Genomic DNA, 19,209 nt, shown 5'->3' on the forward strand with positions numbered 1-19,209 from the left:
AGATGGATGGATGGAAAGACAGACAGACAGATAGACAGACAGATAGACAGACAGATGGATAGACAGATAGACAGACAGATGGATAGACAGACAGATGGACAGATAGACAGACAGATAGACAGACAGACAGACAGACAGACAGATGGATAGACAGACAGATGGATAGATAGACAGATGGATAGACAGATGGATAGACAGATAGACAGACAGACAGACAGATAGACAGATGGATAGACAGACAGATGGATAGACAGATAGACAGACAGACAGACAGATAGACAGACAGACAGACAGATGGATAGACAGATAGACAGATAGACAGACAGATGGATAGACAGACAGATAGACAGACAGATGGATAGACAGATAGACAGACAGACAGATAGACAGACAGACAGACAGACAGATGGATAGATAGACAGATAGACAGATGGATAGATAGACAGACAGACAGACAGACAGATGGATAGACAGACAGATGGATAGATAGACAGATGGATAGACAGATAGACAGACAGATAGACAGACAGACAGATGGATAGACAGACAGATGGATAGACAGACAGACAGACAGATGGATAGACAGACAGACGGATAGACAGACAGACAGATAGACAGACAGATAGACAGATAGACAGATGGATAGATAGACAGACAGACAGACAGATGGATAGATAGACAGACAGACAGATGGATAGATAGACAGACAGATAGACAGATGGATAGATAGACAGACAGACAGACAGATGGATAGATAGACAGACAGACAGATGGATAGATAGACAGGTAGACAGACAGACAGACAGACAGGTAGACAGACAAACAGACTTCATGTACTAATAGATAAGAAACACATAGCATGAGGTGAAACGTTTTCTTTTTATTATTCATGTTACATATTAGGTGTCAACGCAGAGTATACATGTACAAACGTAATTTCTCCCAAAATACATCAAACTGAACGTGGACTTGACTACTTATCAGAAAAAAAAGAAGACTATATCTCCCAAAATAAACGATGTTCCTCAATGTTGATGTCTTCATTTCCTCCTTTTTTTGTTATGTTTTAAAACGAATCGGGTTGAGTTCCACCTCGAGTACGACCTATAACAAGCACTTAACGGGTATAGACATACCATAGAAAACACACAAATACATTCATCACCATCGCCTAGAAAGGTTCAACACACCCCTTCCCTAATCAACTACAGTCAAATAGTCACTGAGGAGGATGACAACTGCAATCAACATAAGTTCACTGAAAATGTAAGCAGGAGATAATTCAACAGAGGTCGGCTTTGAAATCAAATCTGAGAGAATTGCATCGGTTCGATTATAACAGTATAAATGCTGTATTTGTCCTTTGCTTTTGTCAACTTGAACTGTAATGCAGTCTTTCCTGAAAGATAAAACTGATGAATGTATACGTTTGTGTTGAGTTTTATCGCACAGATTGCTGAAATAAACCTCTGTATAAAATATAAACTCTGAAACTTGCACCACAGTTTTCTAGATTTATGTGACCTGTTTGCACGAAGATAAAATCCAACTCCAGCAGCTCACTTGCCTTATGAATTTTCTACTTGATGCCATGTTGCATTTTCTAAATTATAGACTGTTAGACCCTGGAAGAAACTATGGGTTTGAGTTAGGGAGTCGGGCCTATCAGTGTCTTCTTTACCTGTACTGTTACTTTGAACGCAAGGATTGAACTCCCTACGACGTGAACCTGAACCTGAACTGGACCTTTACTTGATCTTCATGACATGTGACACCCATCAAAAACAAAGCAAAGAGAAAAGAAACTCATTCTTTCAAAGTAATTTCCATTCCGATGACTTCAAACAGACATTTCAAGAACATGTATATATTTCTTTTTTTGTTTGGAATGTACAGTAACATCACAGTCCTGTTCCGATAACAACTCAACATCATAACTGGTCCTTGTTACCCATGTGGTTGTATCTGTTAACTGATAAAGAGCCATCCTCTTGTCGAGTAGCAATACGGCCTCGCTCATCTCTCCGTCGTCTGATTGGTCGACTCGGGTCGGCAGACCAACCGGCAGGTACGCAACCCATATAGGCACTATTCAACCACGTCAAAAAAATAAAGTAAAGTTATTCGATCATAGCAATATATTGTGAATATATAATTCTATCTATAAAACAAAAGCCCTCTTGTGGCTCCTATTTCTAATACAGTCGTCTAAATGTAAATTATGTATGACAAAATCTAACATAACAAATAAGTAACCCCATAATAACATGTATACAATCTCTTATTAACATATGAGGAAAAATAATATGAAAACCTCCGGAGAATTAGTTTTTTATGAAGTCTGATGACAGGGCTCAACCACTACTGTCACAGTTCCCTTCAGCAAGGCGTTAAAACTACAATACTGTACAAGACTGGCTGTACTGCTCCGCTTCATTGTGGCCAATAAAAGGTTACTGCTTTTTTTCATGAGCAGCCAGCAGCCATCAGCCAGCTGTCATCACGCCTCTCACTGATGAAGACGCACCATTCATCACTGTTTATTTCCTGGGCTCATTTTTCTCACTGAACACGTGAACATTAACATTATCAGTTGATGAATGAGCAATTACAACAGTGACGGCTGATGGAAGTGCGTTGGTTACTGGCTGTTAAGCTTGCTCATTTTTTGGATATCCATGTCAAATGCTGGGGGAAGTTATTTTTGTTACCTTCAAAGAGAACAAAGGGGTTACATCTTAAACTTTCTCCTTATTTAAAGTACCTACTAAGCAGTGATTTGGTGATTTGAGTCAGTTTATTCAGACGTCTGGATATTTAAACTAAATTTGGTTTGAAAAGTTAATCATTTTTGACCGCCAGGCTACAGATAATTCTTGTTTTTCTCGGCATTTAAAGGTGCAGTGTCTGGTATTTGGCGCCATCTAGTGGCGAGGTTGCATATTGCAACCAATTGAAACTTCTACTCTGTGCCAAGTGTGTTAGGAGAACTATGGTGGCGCAGGCAAAAACGTGAGCTCCATTTCTGCAAATAGATCTCCTGAAATTCTACACACTGTTCCTTTAAATGACTATACTTCAGTTCCAGGTTTGGTCTAACTACACATTCAAATACAGTAATTTTAACACTGGAAAAGCGCCTTTTCACAAAATGTAGCTAGTTTTTAACCTTGACCTTTTTATTCAGATATGTTTTGTGCAACAAGCCACATTGAGTTGTTCATTTTTTTTTTAATTTGACTTCTTGTATTGTGTTTCTAAAATATTTTTTTGGGAAATATGCTTATTCACTCTCTTGCTGCAAGTCGGATATGAGGATCAATAACCGTTTCCTGGCTATATCTTCATAATAACTACACAGACACGAGAGTGGTGTCAATCTGCTCATCGAACTCTCGGCCTGAAAGCCAATAAGTGTGTTTCATCAAACTTCGAACTAACCCATGGCAGCATGTTGTCTGGTGGAAGTTTGCGATATTACTCAAGCAAGGAAAAAGCAGTAATCTTTCTTTTCTAAATTTCTTGTACTGTACTGTAGCTTATCTCCTAGTGTTGTCTATCTAGTGTTTTATATCAAGATGTGACTACAATTAAAGACATGCTCCTCTCGATTACGAAAGGATTTACAAATCATCAGGAGGTTTAAATATCTTCATCCTCATCACTGTTAAACATGATAAATGCAAAGGCATATTCCAAAGTTAACAGTACAAATATCAGAGAAACACTAGCAAAGAGGGACATTTAGTAACGAGTAGTGAGTTATAATGATGTAGAATATGGTGATTCTATGAGAGCAACCTGGATTTGCAACGTGTAGAGATTTTTTTTTTCTTTTTTGTTTTGTTTGTACTTTAAACACTGCCACGTTTTACATACACAGTGTTCCTGTGGCAACTTGCAAGACAGTCATGGCGTCTCATGTTTACTCCCTTCGTGTCAGTACAAATTCACGTTCTCCCACTCCACAAGGTACTGCACCTTCCCGTCTGGTGTGACGCGCCTCGCCAAGATCCTCACCGCCTCGCCTCCTCCCCAGCTCCTGGCCACTGTCCCATCCCCCCCTCCGACTACCACCACACCTCCTCCACCGCCACCTCCTTCTCCTCCTCCTCCTCCTCCTCCTCCTCCGCCTCCTCCTCCTACGCCGCCCCCTACGCCCATACCGGCCTGGTATGGGGGCATGTCACGTAGGATGAGGGGCTCCAGCTGCTTCTGCCCCGGCTGGTGTTGGTGGTTGTTTTGGTGGGTGTGATGGTGCGGGTGGGAGTGGTGGTGGTGGTGATGGTGATGGTTGCCGTTAGAGTTGAGAGGGTATGGGAAGCAAGGTGGTGGTACTCTGCAGGTGTCCTCCGCGCTAGGAAAAGGGAGTCAGGAACAGGGACTGAATCATCCAGGTGTGGTTCACCATCTCAAACATACTGCAACACCATAGTATCAGTGAAATGCTTTTTAAAGGTTTGCTACAAATACAATGTAGTAAATAACTAAATAACATGTACAGCCTGAAGCATTTGTCACCGCCATGAACATAAAGTAGACTTGAAGCTGCTCTAATGACTATGTGTAAGGTGAACTGAGTTACTCATAGTGATGAACTCACTGAGAATTCTCCCCCAACTACAAAGCATTTTAGCATCTTTTGGGTCATTTTTTTGGTTTTTACGACCACAACTTTCGGTTTACTCATTTACGTCAACCTCATTTTCTGCAGTTTTCAGAAAAAAGCTCTAAAAGCCAACTGCACGCTACCTGCCCACCAACAAACGGCGTTAGCTGGTAAATATATTGCGGAGCATTTGGCAGCTAAACAGCCAGAATATTTCCCTCAAGAGTCGAAACCAACACAGAGCTAAATGGAGAGGGTCGGGTCGCCCGATGAATTCTAATGTTGCTCTCTGTCTGCTGGATGTGTAAATAAGCATGTTCCCCTTATTAAATGTATTAAGTGAAAATATGTCAATGTTGTGTTTACACTGCCCCAAAGTGGCCAAAAAATTAAATCAATGCAGTTTCAAACTGGATGAAAATAAATAAGAACGACTCTGTACCGGAGTCATGTTTCTGAATACCGATTAGAACCAATTAGACCAATTTCAATATATTTCTACTGAAAAACATCATAACACAACTCCAAAAAGTTCCAAAGAGGCCAAATAGATGAATGGAAACAAGTGGCAACTAATTAAATGTGTCTTGAAAACTTCTGATATCATATGTTGATTACGAGCAGTCATCTCAAGTTGAAACGCATCAACAGGGAAATACAGAATTCTGTATGTAGCACCTAGACAAATGCTAATTCCAACTGTTGTGAATTTAGTTCTAACAAATCTCCTGCTTGATGCTCAAATGTCTTCAATGCTACTCTGAAAAAGTGCATTTCTACAACCATGGTTACTTTAGCTTTGTAACTGTGTAACTGCCAAATTGTCCATATTTATTATTCTGTGTTTGGTGAAAAGGGTCCTCAAGAGCTACAGTCGGGCTCAAAGACCCCACGTGTGACTATATAACTCCATACATGTCAGGAGTTACTACAAAGGAGAACGACAGATGAGTAAAACCTGTTGTAGTGATGGAGACCCCTGGAGAGAGCAGTGTTTCCGTTGTACGTGCTGTGGTACAGAGCGTACATCCGCTTGGGAGGAGAGCTGTGGACGGGACGCACAGGGGTTAAAGACAACAATTGTTTTGCTACTTTATTCTAAAATTATATATATTTTCAACCAGCTGTGTTTCAAAACAGTAAGTAAAAGTCTATAATTTAAAGGTTCAGTTCACCCAAAAAATTTAAACAACAACTTAAGTTACAAGATATTTTGCACCAAGACTTCTGTTGTCATCCCCAAAACTATGTCGGCAAAAAGAGTTTTTTAGGTCACATGATTAAAAAAAGGATTGTGTCTGTGTGGATCTGTTGCGGCAGCAGAGTCAATGCCAGGGACATTTAGACAGCCTTTCCATCATAAACAGTACTTAAGTTCACAGGCATTTTTCAACCAACAGTTTGGAATCTTTTTTTTCACCAAAGTTAGCGCATTTAAGCGCTTTCTTTTTTAACTTATGAAAACATGCTAAAAATAGGCGAGAGACTTTTTCCAGGAGACAAGTAGCCTTCCCTTTCCTTGTTTCCGGCGTGTCAGGTTCAATGTCGCGAACAAAACAGTGAAAATGTTTCGGTGTTTACTTCTCTTTCTTTTCTGTTACTCATTCAGTCATTCTTTCAAACTCGGTGCCAACTAATTTAGAACAGTGTGCGAGCACTGCTTGGACGGAGACAAATGATATTTAGCATGTCCTGATAATTACTTATGACTACTGAAGATTCATTTTTCCTGGGAATGATGCCAATTGTAACATTTTCCACTAAAGACAAAAGCCATATGTAAGTGGGTGTTAAGTTTTCTTTAGACTTGCGCTCCACAGATGGCGCGCAAGCTCCGAGCAAGCGCAATATATCTCATATATTCATGGCCTACTGTACACCACTTACCTCGAACTAAGCTCCTCCTCTGACTTCCTGGAGTTGTAGAGGCTGGCCCCTTCCATATAGCCATGGCAACATGGCAGCAGCTCAATGGGGTTGGCAGCAACTGGGGGTGGACAAGCCTGGGCACAGGAGACACACACACAGATCAGCTTGTGTCTGGATGCCAGCATCATCACAGGAGTCAATCAAGCTCCGATACCTCCTGCGTAGGGAACGTTGAGTCTTGTAATAAAGAAAATCAGTGTGAAAACATCTAGAAACTGAGTTAATATACATTCTTTAGAGCTTGAATTACATGTTCCTGCATTTCCTGAGTGCAGATATGGGCAGATAAGTCCATACTAACAGAATGAATGGATGTGAGTCACATCATCAGGCGCTTAAATGTATCACCTCCAGAGCACATCCCATGGAGCTGTCTGGTTAGCGAGGCAGCTCTCCTGACACGAAGACTCGCGACCCATGGAAAGTAAGAATACCGGAGCATCACCAGAGCAATCAATCACTGGAAACGTCATCTGTGTGGACGCCACCTAAAGGTTGCTGCATTTCTCAACGCTTGGACTGTGACGCACGGCACCCCACTCTGACCATTATCATTCTCTCCTCCAGCATTACTATTAGAACAGGAGATTATTATTCAGTGGCCTCAGTCGACGTCTGTGCCTTTAAATGGATGCGCTCTGTCAATACTGCACTGCCAAGGTGCCAGCGCCACCTGGCCGAGCTGTAATCGACTGCAAAGTGCACTTGGAAGTGATCCCGGGCTTCACATATCAGCATTCGTCCCCGTCTCACTTTCCCCGCGACAACGAACCTGCTCCTCCAAGACGGACGGAGATTAGCATCAATCAGAGCGGCAGGCACAATGGGGCCTGGATGTGCCAGAGTGAAAACGAGTGCTCGGTGGAGAGCATTGTTCCAGGATTACTGTATGTGCACATACACGGATCAGAGTGTTGTGTAGGAGGACCTCAGCACAAAGAGCGCTCACCGTTCACAACGCTGTGTATAAATAGTAGCTGCCACATGCGACGTTTCATTGTGATCCGCCGGGAATTTGGGTTTGATGATCAAGATAAATGTGGTGCTGAACTGCAGATGTTGATGAAATACATGAGCGGGTTTTTCCGCACAGCCGAGTTTGTATTTGAATTATACATTTTAACTGAGGCAAAAGCCCGACGCTTCCATCTCCCGCACGCTACCTTTAGTCTAACCAAAGACATTAAAGTACAGCAAGACGCAGAGGAAGAATACCGAGGCACTGAGCTGCACTGGGTGTTAAAAGACAAGCCGACTGATTCAGACTGCGAAATGAACCTTCATCACAGCGGTGTGACTGACAGGTTATTTGGATCATGTAGAGCTGTTTACCTGGATACATAGAAGAAAAAGACAAGGATAAAAAAATAAATCAGAGGTTTGGTGGCCCAGACCCCCCTCCTCGCCCTGAGCCCGAGACAGAGGCACTGACCTGTGTCTCCATGATGCGACGCTTTGATTTACGCGACTCTGGCCCCCCCACTCTCCTCTGGCAGGGTAGTGACAACGGGCTGAAGTGAACAAAAACACACATAAATTAATAAACAAGCACGAACACACACACACACACACACACACACACACACATAATCCCAGTGTGCAATGTTTAGTTTATTAGTGGGTCCCCATAAAAGCCTACTGAGAGGTGTAAAACACAAGACAGTGAGATGATATACTGAATCATTTTATATATGAGGCCAAATATCATCAGCAGGAGGTTCAAACATATGGAAAGAATAACAATTTCCCTCCTTCTCTTTCTTCTTCTTCTTCTTCTGTTTGAAACTGAACTTGTCTCCTGTAAACCCCCAGAATGGCCCCTCAAGGCTGCAATGTCAACAACAACCCATAATTTGAAAATGCAGACTGGAATGATCAACAAACTCTAATTAGAGACCCAAAGGTAGGAATTTAAATGTATATTTTCTCCTAAAGACAAGACCAGAGTCGTTAAGACAGGAAGGATTTATCCTCGTGGAAGCATGAATGTGTCCATCAAACTGTTTGGTAACTGGAGCGCTTTGGAAGCCCAATGGTTTCAGGGCATGCAACCCAATGTTGTCGGTTTAATTGCAGCCGGGGATTTTTGGTACTGTCGAATGTCCAATAGAGGCGAGAATGCCCAAAAATATTCTTTTGAAAAAGTATTAAATGGAAATCTGGTCCTTGATTATGAGATATCTTGTGCATAAAGTTGACAGTTTGGCCTGAAGGGGAAGCAAAATATAAGCCACTGTCTGACATTGAAAATAGTTGACTTTACCTTCTGGAGAGCATTAATGTTCTCAGTATATTTTGTTACAATCTGCCCTTTAGACTTTAGATACTTCAGATAAAACCTGTCTCCGGTATTTTGCATTCAAATATAATCATTTCACCTCAGGGTGGAGAGAAAGAGGAAAGCTCAGGGAGCGGAGGTTCAGCCTCTGCAGGCTGTGAATATCTACAGCTAATTTAAAGAATTCATTTAGTCTGGATCATACTGTAGAAGATGGTGTTAGTGGAGGGGAAATGTCAACCTGCTATATCATGGGATCATTTAAATAATTAGAAATTATTTTTCTGTGTAGGACTGACAAATTAACCAACCAACACCACCATCTTACGTCCGCAGAGACCAGGGTCTAAATTAAGTTCCGGGGACATATTCCGGCGACATTCAACCCCAAAAGAGCCTGGTCGGAGGGTGGCACTGTGTGAAAGTACACTGGAGCTTTCGAGGTGGGGTTTGCAGGGACGACCTCGGCTGATTGGTCAAACACATACAGCGTCACTGCTTCAACTCGTGTACAGTTTCAGTCATAGAATAAGGGAGTACTCCGGGGTCAATTTACATTGATCAATTTGCCTAATCTTTAAACGCAGACAACAATGGGCTGAAGGAACCTTTTAGTTCCTTGAAAAGTATAGTCCTGGGACTAAAATGACCAGGAACTTCTTGGTGGAAACATTTTCGCCGTCTAAACGTCCATTCTCTTCTCTCTAGAAAGAGGGGTGAAGCCTGAAGCGATTCCAGCCAATAAGACCACTGTCTCTTGCTGACTACAGGGACACTTGCAGCTTGTAGCTTTAGATGAGCAAAGGGAACTAGAGGACAAATTACTGAAGATATGAATTTTGTTTCCGTGTAAGAAAACGTTACACTTGTGTTTCAGACTCAAATAATATGATTTTATTTTTTGTTCCCTTTAACACGGCAACTGATTCCATGGTAATTCAGTCTGAATAAGCTCCAGCGAAATGCTGAAAATATTAAAAAGGAAAAGTGTGTCTATGAAATCTGCAGACTACAGGACTACACACACACACACACGCACACTTATGGGTGTAAAAGCATAAGCACTCAGGGGGGCTAAATGCTCTTTTAGGAGAATAATAAGACACTGATACTTTTGCTGGCATATGAAAATTGCAGCCCTTTGATTTGCGTGTTAATTGTTCAGGCGTAATGACTATATGCCCTGCGGGAATCCCCGAGCTGTTATTGAGATAAGAGCTGAAAAGAGAGGCGCTGTCCTTACACTGACCTTCTCCGGTGCGTGATGTTGATAGGCTGGTCGGTGATGAGGGGCGACGAATCGGACGTCAGCGGAGGTGGGGCTCGGACCTGGAGCCCAAAAAGACACTTCTTCTTCTTGATCTCCTTTCCAGAGACGAACCTGGGGCGAGATTAAATATACAGCTTAGTACGTTCTGCCGTTCTTAAATACTTTTTTCATTACTCTTCGATGCTAATAATGCATTTTACATAGTGTAACAACATGTACTTATTCTCCTGATAAAAAAGTAGACTCATGGACATTTCAAAGTCAGTGACTGTGTAATTAAGTACACATAATTAGAGTAGACTTTTTTTGGGGCAAGTTCAGTGAAAACCCACTAAAAGCAATTAGACCTCTTGACTGTTTATTGTGATTTAACACCAACAGCTTGTGTTCTCTTCTAACAAGACAAAATAAGCACCAAAAAGTCTTTAATTTCCTCTGGTCTAATTGGCAGCTACGCTTTATTCAAAGCCACACGTTTTAATTTTTGCTCATTTCAGCCTGCGTGTCCACCGTCGCAAGCCGGGGAGCACTAAGAAGTCTCCTCTATTCATGGAGCGCTACTCATCAATCCGGTCATGTGTGGTCGGTGTTTATTCTACTCATCATATGCGACGACTTACCTGTCCTTGTGGGAGTTCAGAGCGTTGAGGAGATTGTGACAGCGGTCTTGCCTCGGCGTGTCAGAGAGCTAGAGGACAGACGGGAGTGAAAAATCAAAGCTGTGTTTACACAGTGGACGGCCATCAGACAGAGAACCGTTAATGCATAGGACGGTTTTCTTTTACGGCTGCTGTAAAACCCTGCTGCCATGTGATGACGGGGCAAACAATACGTTTCAAAATGTCTTTTAAAATAACAGCTTAAAGGAGAACCCAAAACCTCACAGGAAACGCTCATATAATCCCCCCCGGTGCGTACGTCTATCCACCAGTCTCTGTGGAGCAACTTCAGACTTTCAAATTGGTAATATCACAACTTTGAGCATCAGCACTCTAGTTTGAGGATTCTTCAAAACTCATTCATGTGCGGTCAGAGTGTCCTAGACTCTAGGACCCAGATCTAAAAAAGATGCAACGTCAAACGCAACTCTTTGTGGTGTTCCCCTTGAAGCTGACGTAGAGGTCATGTTTCTTTTTTTTTTTACTTTCAAAATGTACTTTAATGGCAGCTAATAGGCTTTAAGTCTCAAATGCAAAAAAAAAGGGCAGGCAGCATTTCACATTATTTCATCATGGTGCTTGAACGGGGAAATATCAATACCGCGCCCAGGAGCAACGAGTCCCAATTCTCATTGGTGAAGGACAGGATTTCATGGTCAAAATCAAAGTATTTCCTCTTGCAGCACAGCGAGAGATGGTAGAGCACTAAATGAGCCAAATCCATCCTGCGTTTCAAACAACACAAAAAAAGATTCGATATCAGAAACAGGTAAAACATAAAACGATAAAAAAACATATTCCGATTTTTTTTTTTTTTTTTACATATTTCAGAATATTTGTGAGCCAATCTTGACATACCATATTTTTATCACTATATAAATATATTATTCCAACTAATTAGCAACATCAGTATGTGCTGTGTTGTTGTGTGAAGTAGCATTGGATAAAACCATTATAGGGCAGGTCCATCTGCTTTCATTTCTCTTTTCTTTTTTAGGAAACGCCGACTAAGCCGTTAGCAAAAAGGTAAACAGAGAAAGCTAATGAATAATGTGAACATCAGCACAAGCTGAGGGAACAGAAGCTGTGCTAAGTTTGGAAATAACTGAAAGGGTTAGTTTGGATATGTGAGGTTGTATGTATAATGTAAATTGACAGTTTTGTCAATGGAGTCCCGTGGTTCCATTGACAAAAAACTGAGATCAATTTCATGTTGCATCGATAAGTTAGTTTGTGTTATTGCGTAACTTTCGGATCCGAACGAATGGGATGTCCATATTCCTCTCTGCTTCTCCAAACTGGTAGCATGCCGACCGCCATCTAAGTTACTGTAAACACTGACTGGATAAGGATACACACTCTGTATACATGTATCAGGTCACGTAAAGCTTTGTAGAGGGGCTCAAGAAAATAAAGTTTTGATGCTAAATCATACGTACTTCAACCAAAATTTGAATGTTTTGATTTGAATACTTAAGGGACACCATTGGTAAGCTACAGGATAACATAAAAACCTCAAAAATAAATTGTAATAATGGACCCGCCCTTTCATTTTTCTCTCAACCTAGACATGGAATGTACTGAAAAGTGACTTATTCTATTGTGAATGACTTATTAAAATGTGCTATGTGAAAGAAATTGGTTTGAAACTCCTTTTTTTTTGCTGCAAACATGTCAGTAAAGGTTTGACTGTTAACATCACCAGGTCATGGGTAGTCTTTGGATGGTCTCGGGTCCCTTTGTACACACTGAGCACTGGAACTGATAAAACCTAAAAAGACACGAGGAAAAAACGCATGAACATCTTCTCTTTGATTAATCAGTTTGTTGTTTACTTTAAAAAAAACAAACAGCTGTCATCTTAAATCTTGTCTTTATGCTTTGTTGCACGATCTCTGTGAAAACTCTTTTTGTGCAGACCTCTTATCATTTAGTCCAGGTTCTTCATGTACAACGGGATTTCTCCCCCTTTACCTTCCTTGCGGTCTACACAGGTCTCTGTTCTCTAGATATTTTATCATACGAATCAACCTGAACTGAAAATAAGCAGACAGGTGTGTGTGTGTTTCCCGATAATGACATTCTATTGTGGGTGACCCTGAAAACAATGTGTGCATCTGTCCTTCCACGGTACATGCATGTGTTCGCTGAAGGTCATCGGGAAAGATGAGGCGCAAACACAGTATGACGGCAGCAAATGCTTGCTATTCCAACTGTGAACTCTTCCTCCATCACCTGCTCAGCAGATGTTGTACCAATCCGGCCTCGCTCTCCCCGACTGTCAATCTAAATCTAATCCCTCTTTTCTCCCCCCCCCCTCAGACAGGTTCGGCAATAACAAGGTGTCAGGGTGGGTGTGGAGCCCAGTCCGCTAACACAGGTGGTTAATGACAATAATGACTTAATGGATGGATACATTTTATTACACGCTTCAGATGCAGCGCCGCGATCAGCATCTCGTATATATCCTCCCCTCATCGTATCAGATCAACTACCACAGAGGTGATACGTCTGCTCTGCCGTCCTTCTGCTCTCCCGAGTGTGTGTGAGGAGCTCTTGTCCCCGTAGCACAAGTCAGTGAGTACATTAAAACGCACACTAATGAGTTAGGCCGAAGCTAATTAAGGTAGTTCTCTGACAAGTGAAGCTGTCATGGAGACATCTTCGTGTGATTATCTTAATCAGCCTGGAATCTACTGCTGAGACGAGGTGCGGCTTAAATGCGCTGCTTTTCTCTGGCTTACATGATTGTAAACTGAATATCTTTAGGGGTTTTAAATGTTGGTTCGACAAAATGTGCAATTTGAAGACGTCACCTCTCTCTGAGAAATTGCAATGGGGTTTTTTTTCTCCACTATTTTCTGACATTTTATAGATTCAACGATTCAATCAATTAATCAGATGCATTGTCGAAAGATTATTTGAAAATGAAAATAAAGTTTGCGATCAAAGTATATTTAACTGAGTTAGCACAGGTAGGTTTCTGCTCACCTTGCAAAGTCAACACCATGTGGTGAGCAACCACTAAATAAAAAAATCAATAAGAAAAATCAATATAAACCAGGTCAACAAAGAAGTCACATATCTCACACCAAAACACATTCCGAATATTAGATCCTGACAGAAACATCAGCAAGTTATTGTTGGCTAATATTGACTTCCCACACACACATATGTGTATCGGCATATATGTTGACAGATGAGCAAATAGAATGTGCAGCAACAACAGTTTTACAGGCTATATTTTTTATTTTTCTTAAACTGGCAATAGGCAATTTTTGCTTCAGCTTCTAATTATAAAGTAAAGGTTGATTTTAGCGCAACGAGAACTGGAAGGGGGTAGCGCTTTTGTTTCCCTGTTAGCTATCGGTAGCTATCCCCGCGTACTAAAGTGCATCAATGTACGTTTATTGCAGTTGCTATCCCAAGTAGAGGAAATGGCAAATGGTGGAACAAAAAAAATAAAGCGGTGTGTCCTGTACTGTGTTGTGTTGTCAACTCTTTTCCGATGAACAGTAGCTAGCTCTCGCTCCAAAAGTTGCTAAAAGTCGACAGATGATGTCACGAGCAAAATTTGCATGAAGCTTAGTAGTTGTGTCGGTTGCAGCGAGGCAAAGAGCACCTGCTATTGGCTGAAGAGCCAATACTCTGAGCTACACAGAGAATGAATTACAATATGTTTCAATATATTTCTTGTTTTTTTTTTATGGTCTGAATACGTCACTAAATTTGTCGCTAGTCGTGCATATGAACACATTCAGAGTTTTAAAATTGTTAATGTTTATGACAAATTCCTTTATATTCATTGCAATGACAAAGTTATAATTCTGAATATTAAGAATCCAGAGCTTTTTCATGCTCAGTAACCCACCTGTCTCCATACAGCAGTGGCTTAATTAGACACTGTGTGCAGGCCTCGTGGAACCACTGACCACAGCTTCCACACTGCAACATCTTCAGGTTCCACCTGCAGTCAAACGACACGCAAAACATCAAGACGCTTCAAACACATGAATGACGTCCGACATCTGCCACCAAACACGTTTGTATTTATGCATAATTGAAGGAAGACTGAGGGCTGATGACTGCGGCTGACAGTTCTCATTTTCTGAGCTGAGATGTGTCTTCAGGTGTAAACTCCCCCCGGATCCTGCTTCTCATAAAAATACGGCAGTTTGGGAGTTTGTTTTATACTTATTCACGTGCCAGGTGGGTGGGGTTTGCCACATAAGCAAAAGAGTGCAACATAAGCAAAGGTGCAAAAACACAAAAATGAAACACCACGAATGCTTTTAAAAGAGTTTGGTGCAACATTTCTTTTCTTTGATTGACAGCTCACCTCACAGTATCTGAACTGATGCAGCGAACATCTCTCACATCATTCCAAGAAAGTCAAAACAAACTCAAAGAAATCCTAACACAGTGTGACACATGTCTGATATGCTGCATGCAATTTGCAAATAATCCAACAAGACGACTTTGACTTAGATGAGATTGAGCTTTCGGAGTCGATGCCAACTGTTAAAGAGCGCACACGAGCTGTACATTCAAACTTAAACTGGCCTCTGCAGTGTCACTCACTCTCCAGGTCCGGCGCAGTAGCAGTAGCACTGCTGCTGATTGGTCAGATGCTGCGGGTCCCAGTCCAAAGACGACAGCTGGTAGGGAAGCCGGAGTTTCATGAATTGCATGAGCCGGGCGAAGCGTCCCCGCTTGAGCGCCCCGCCTCTCTGAAAACACAATTTTAGGACACAACTGATTGGTCGGTGAACGCTCAAATCACTGTCATGTCAGAGCAGCCAGGGAGACGGATCGCATTCGGTGGGGAGAAGGCAATTCCTCTCATTTTATTGTCGGTCGGCCGTGAGAGATAGTGTCCGAAGCGGCGGAAGTCTGGACAATGAGATATGGACATTGACCGATTGACAATTAACCGGGTGCTTTCTCGTCTCATATCTACAGAACTGGAGCACATGTGATTGATTGACTTTAAATGTACTTCTCTCAACTCCAGCGTAGTTTTTCAGCTTCATAACTATTGATTCTTCATGATTTCTTGGACACAATGTAGAACATCTAATATTGAAGTCAATACTGAGGGAATTAGTGTGCTTTTGCCTTGAATAAACCCATTTTCTGCTGTACACAACAGCATTGTGGCAGCAGCAAAGCCTGATATATTTGTCCCACATTACACACTGAATGTTTTTTTTCCCCCGAGTGTGAGACGGAGAGATTAGCAGCCTGACCTTGGTTGCGACTGCAAAAACACATTGCCGACATATCCACGAATCGCTGTCAGCTTCCGGTTCGATGGCTGGCGTGTGGCACTCTGGATGATAACCTGTAATGGGAGGAGGAGGCAGAGCATTTAATTCGTGTTTACAAGACAGACAGCCGGAGTGACGATAATGGCAGAGCGGCTCCATGTTTAGTGATCTGCTGGTTTTTCCGTCAGGGGCGATGCAAAACATTTTACTTTACTATTTGCATCTAGGGAGCAGGCAGTGTGTTTGTCTGCTTTTTACCCGAAACAAACTGTCAGCAAACCTGTTAGTCTGACAGAGCCGTAACGACGTGACGGTAACATTTGCTGCTTGTCCTGCTTGTGCATCCTGCTGCTGAGTGTCTGTAGAACTTATTCCCACTTGCACTTTGGTTTATTTAATTTCATCCTTCAAACTTTTAAAGGGACAGTTCACCACAAAATCTAAAATACATATTTTTCCTCTTACCTGCGGTGCTATTTATCAATCTAGATTGTTTTGATGTGTGCCTAGTTCGGCCGTAGGAAGCTGTGAATTGTTGAAAATGCATTTGGGATTTTGGGGTGAAAACTGCCTCTTCACTCAACAATGTGTTATATTTTGAGTTACTTCACTTGGATGTTTTGCCTTCAGTGTGCAGAAGGATGTGTGTGCAGAGTTTGACACCAGACAGGTGTTTTTTAGTTTGAGGTTTGAGGTTTTCTCTGCTCTCCCTTTAAATCTGAGTTCAAGGCGAGCGCACAAGAGCACGATTGACATGTTTGGTAGAGAGTGGACTTTACAGTGAAGTAGGATATATCTTGTGTCCAGGAGTTCAACTTTTTCATAGATTCTTGACTTTTCAATGAGGTAGGAGTGGATGTAATTTTTTGAATTTTAATGACATAATTGATGCAATTTAATTTGTCTTGAAATATGTGCGGAGGGGTAAGTAAGACAACTTGTGGCATTTAGGTCTATGAATTAAGCTCCATGTCTCATGAATGTCTCATTCATTTCTATTCTAGCCAGGCTGCAGGCGCAACAATTCATTCCTATCATTTCCGATAGATGGTTTTCTGTGTCGTTGTTTTGTTTTGTTTTTTTTCAAACGGCAATGCTGTTGTCTGGCGTACTCTGTCAAATCTTCAAGGTCAGTGCAAGAACTGGTGGAGATCCAGCGCTTGACAGCGTATGATGAGGCGTGCTTCCTTACCGTGGCGACATTTAAGACAATTTATGAGGGGTTCTTTAAGAGGCGGAGCGTCGCAAATACAGCAAACTTCTTCCTCTCCAGCAGCGACTAAGGCAGACAGAGAAAGACAGAGAGAGAGAGAGAGAGGCAGGGGAGGGGAGGAAGTAAATGTGAAAGAGGAAGACAGAGAGAGACAGAGAGAGAGAGAGAGAGAGAGAGAGAGAGAGAGAGAGAGAGCAGTCAACGGCATTAATTTATGTATATTGATTCACATCCTTGCCACCTCATTGATTTCCATGTCTCCTGCACCCTTTCAGATTTCACTTCATTTGACGGGTGGATATTCAGCCTGGTCCTAACAAGCGTCCAACTTCCCCCTTCGCTTGATGTTAGGTGGAGTGGGGGCGCCATTTCCCTGAAGAGTCATTAATCTAATAAATTCATAAATAGACTCTAATATACCAATTACGTCTCGCCGTGCCCCGATCAGAACACTCAGAGCACTCTGCATCATAACTTCCAACGTGACTGTAATTTCTCTCCTGCAATTTTTCGATTCAGAGATCCTGACACAACCGGTGCAAAGAAAAACAACTGAGAAATTTTAAGCTCACATGGGCAACGAATCACAAAAGTATTCCTTCAACTCTTTGGTCAAAGTTTCAGAGTGGAAACAAAGTAACAGCTGAGCTTATGTGCATTCCAAAACTCAATCTAAGAGCTTTTTTTTTAACCTATCAGACACCCAAAGTGCTCCCAACAGGAAGCTATTTAACTCTTCTAGCTGAAGGAAGAGAGAGTAATAAAAAAGGAGTTCTTCTTACACGAGTGAATGTCCTTCCTCAGCACCCAGAACTCCGAGTTGTCCTCAAATCTCACCAGACAACATTGCTTGACTCCATCTACCTGAGAGGGAGATAGCAGGTGAGCGAGAATGACTGACAAAACTAAATGGAACTCTTTTCAAAATCCAGGTGAACACACTCACTGACACACACACACACACACACACACACACACACTACACACACTCAGAAGTCTGTCTGTCACACACACACTCCCACATGCACTTACTCTTTTCACATTGCCGAGGTACAGTAGTCCATCACTCCATCGAGCCAACACATCATCTCCTTCACTTACTCCCCCCATCCTGAGGAGAGAGACAGAGAGGGGAGAGAGAGAGAGAAAGAGAGAGGAGGGAGAGCAGGGCTCATGTGAAATGGAAATCCGATTTATTCGCTGAATACTTTGCTGCCATTGCTGACAGAGGGGGTTTATGGCCCCGACGTTTCGGCTGGCTCTCAGACAGGCGGGCTTCGGTGCAAAGGGGTTAAAATCCCCCCCTCCCCCCCACCCCACACACACCCCCCTTCTCCTCCTTTTAGATCAGAGCATAGCGACAGCCTGTATCCACCACAGTGAAAGATGAGCGTGAGTACACAACCAGAGAGCAAGACAAATGATTACTGCACACATGAAACACACACACACACACACACACACACACACACAGAAAAAACACTGCATGATGACTGCTGCAATACAGTTTGATTGAATGAAGATCAGTGTGCGGCTACTTGAAAGCGTCTGCCAGGCACTTTGCTGTTTTCTTCTCCTCTCCAAAACATCCTTAAAACAACTTGAATAGACGCATGAAATGACTGCGCGGGCATTATCTCTGCAAGCATTTGTTCCAGTGCATGCACTCAAGTCAAGACAGACGCAGGATGCACAACAGTGCATGTAGCCTTTTGTGAATCACAGAAAGGAAATCAGGCAAATTCGCACACAGTGAGCTGCGCCGGTGAAGGGTACCTGTCAAGTCGAACTCCTTTCCCGTCGGGGTCACAGTGATTCCTGGGCAGGCTGGACATGCAATGCCCTCATCTGCTGTGGATCTCCGCTGCCCAATTACTGCCCGCTCGGATGCGCAGCCTGCGTGTTTGCAAAAAGTGGATGGTGTGCATGTATGTCCCTGTCTTTGCCAAGCGCCCGTGTGTGTGTGTGTGTGTGTGTGTGT

The 19,209-nt window shown here is 42.3% G+C and overlaps 1 protein-coding gene across 4 annotated transcripts; it reads right to left on the bottom strand.

The window, feature by feature from the left end:
* Positions 1–860: 860 nt before the first annotated feature.
* phf1 (PHD finger protein 1) lies at positions 861–19,203 on the bottom strand. 4 transcript variants are annotated; one of them, XM_031867502.1, is made up of 16 exons: positions 19,005–19,203; positions 18,261–18,339; positions 18,011–18,092; positions 17,208–17,294; positions 15,995–16,089; positions 15,327–15,475; positions 14,617–14,712; positions 12,448–12,516; positions 11,347–11,470; positions 10,707–10,774; positions 10,066–10,197; positions 7,971–8,049; positions 6,497–6,612; positions 5,568–5,654; positions 3,982–4,357; positions 861–2,088 (listed from the first exon to the last, which is right to left on the bottom strand). In XM_031867502.1, exons 1-16 carry the CDS (start codon positions 19,061–19,063, stop codon positions 2,017–2,019), a joined length of 1,770 nt encoding a protein of 589 aa, XP_031723362.1. In that variant the 5' UTR covers positions 19,064–19,203; the 3' UTR covers positions 861–2,016. The 4 variants fall into 4 exon arrangements, with proteins under 4 accessions (XP_031723362.1, XP_031723361.1, XP_031723366.1 ...); XM_031867501.1 differs by having other exon boundaries at positions 10,060–10,197; XM_031867506.1 differs by having other exon boundaries at positions 861–4,357.
* Positions 19,204–19,209: the final 6 nt, after the last annotated feature.

Source organism: Anarrhichthys ocellatus, unplaced genomic scaffold (genome assembly GCF_004355925.1).
Source record: "Anarrhichthys ocellatus isolate YVR2014 unplaced genomic scaffold, GSC_Weel_1.0 scaffold39, whole genome shotgun sequence".
Taxonomy (NCBI): domain Eukaryota; kingdom Metazoa; phylum Chordata; class Actinopteri; order Perciformes; family Anarhichadidae; genus Anarrhichthys; species Anarrhichthys ocellatus.

Bases quoted from the DNA above. Each gene is read 5' to 3' on its own strand.
- phf1 (XM_031867501.1), bottom strand. From the start codon at position 19,063: ATGTCCAGCCTGCCCAGGAATCACTGTGACCCCGACGGGAAAGGAGTT. The intron at 18,340-19,004 runs GTACCCTTCACC...CTCTCTCCTCAG, and splicing joins AAAGGAGTTCGACTTGACAG to GATGGGGGGAGTAAGTGAAG. The intron at 18,093-18,260 runs GTAAGTGCATGT...TCTCCCTCTCAG, and splicing joins ACCTCGGCAATGTGAAAAGA to GTAGATGGAGTCAAGCAATG.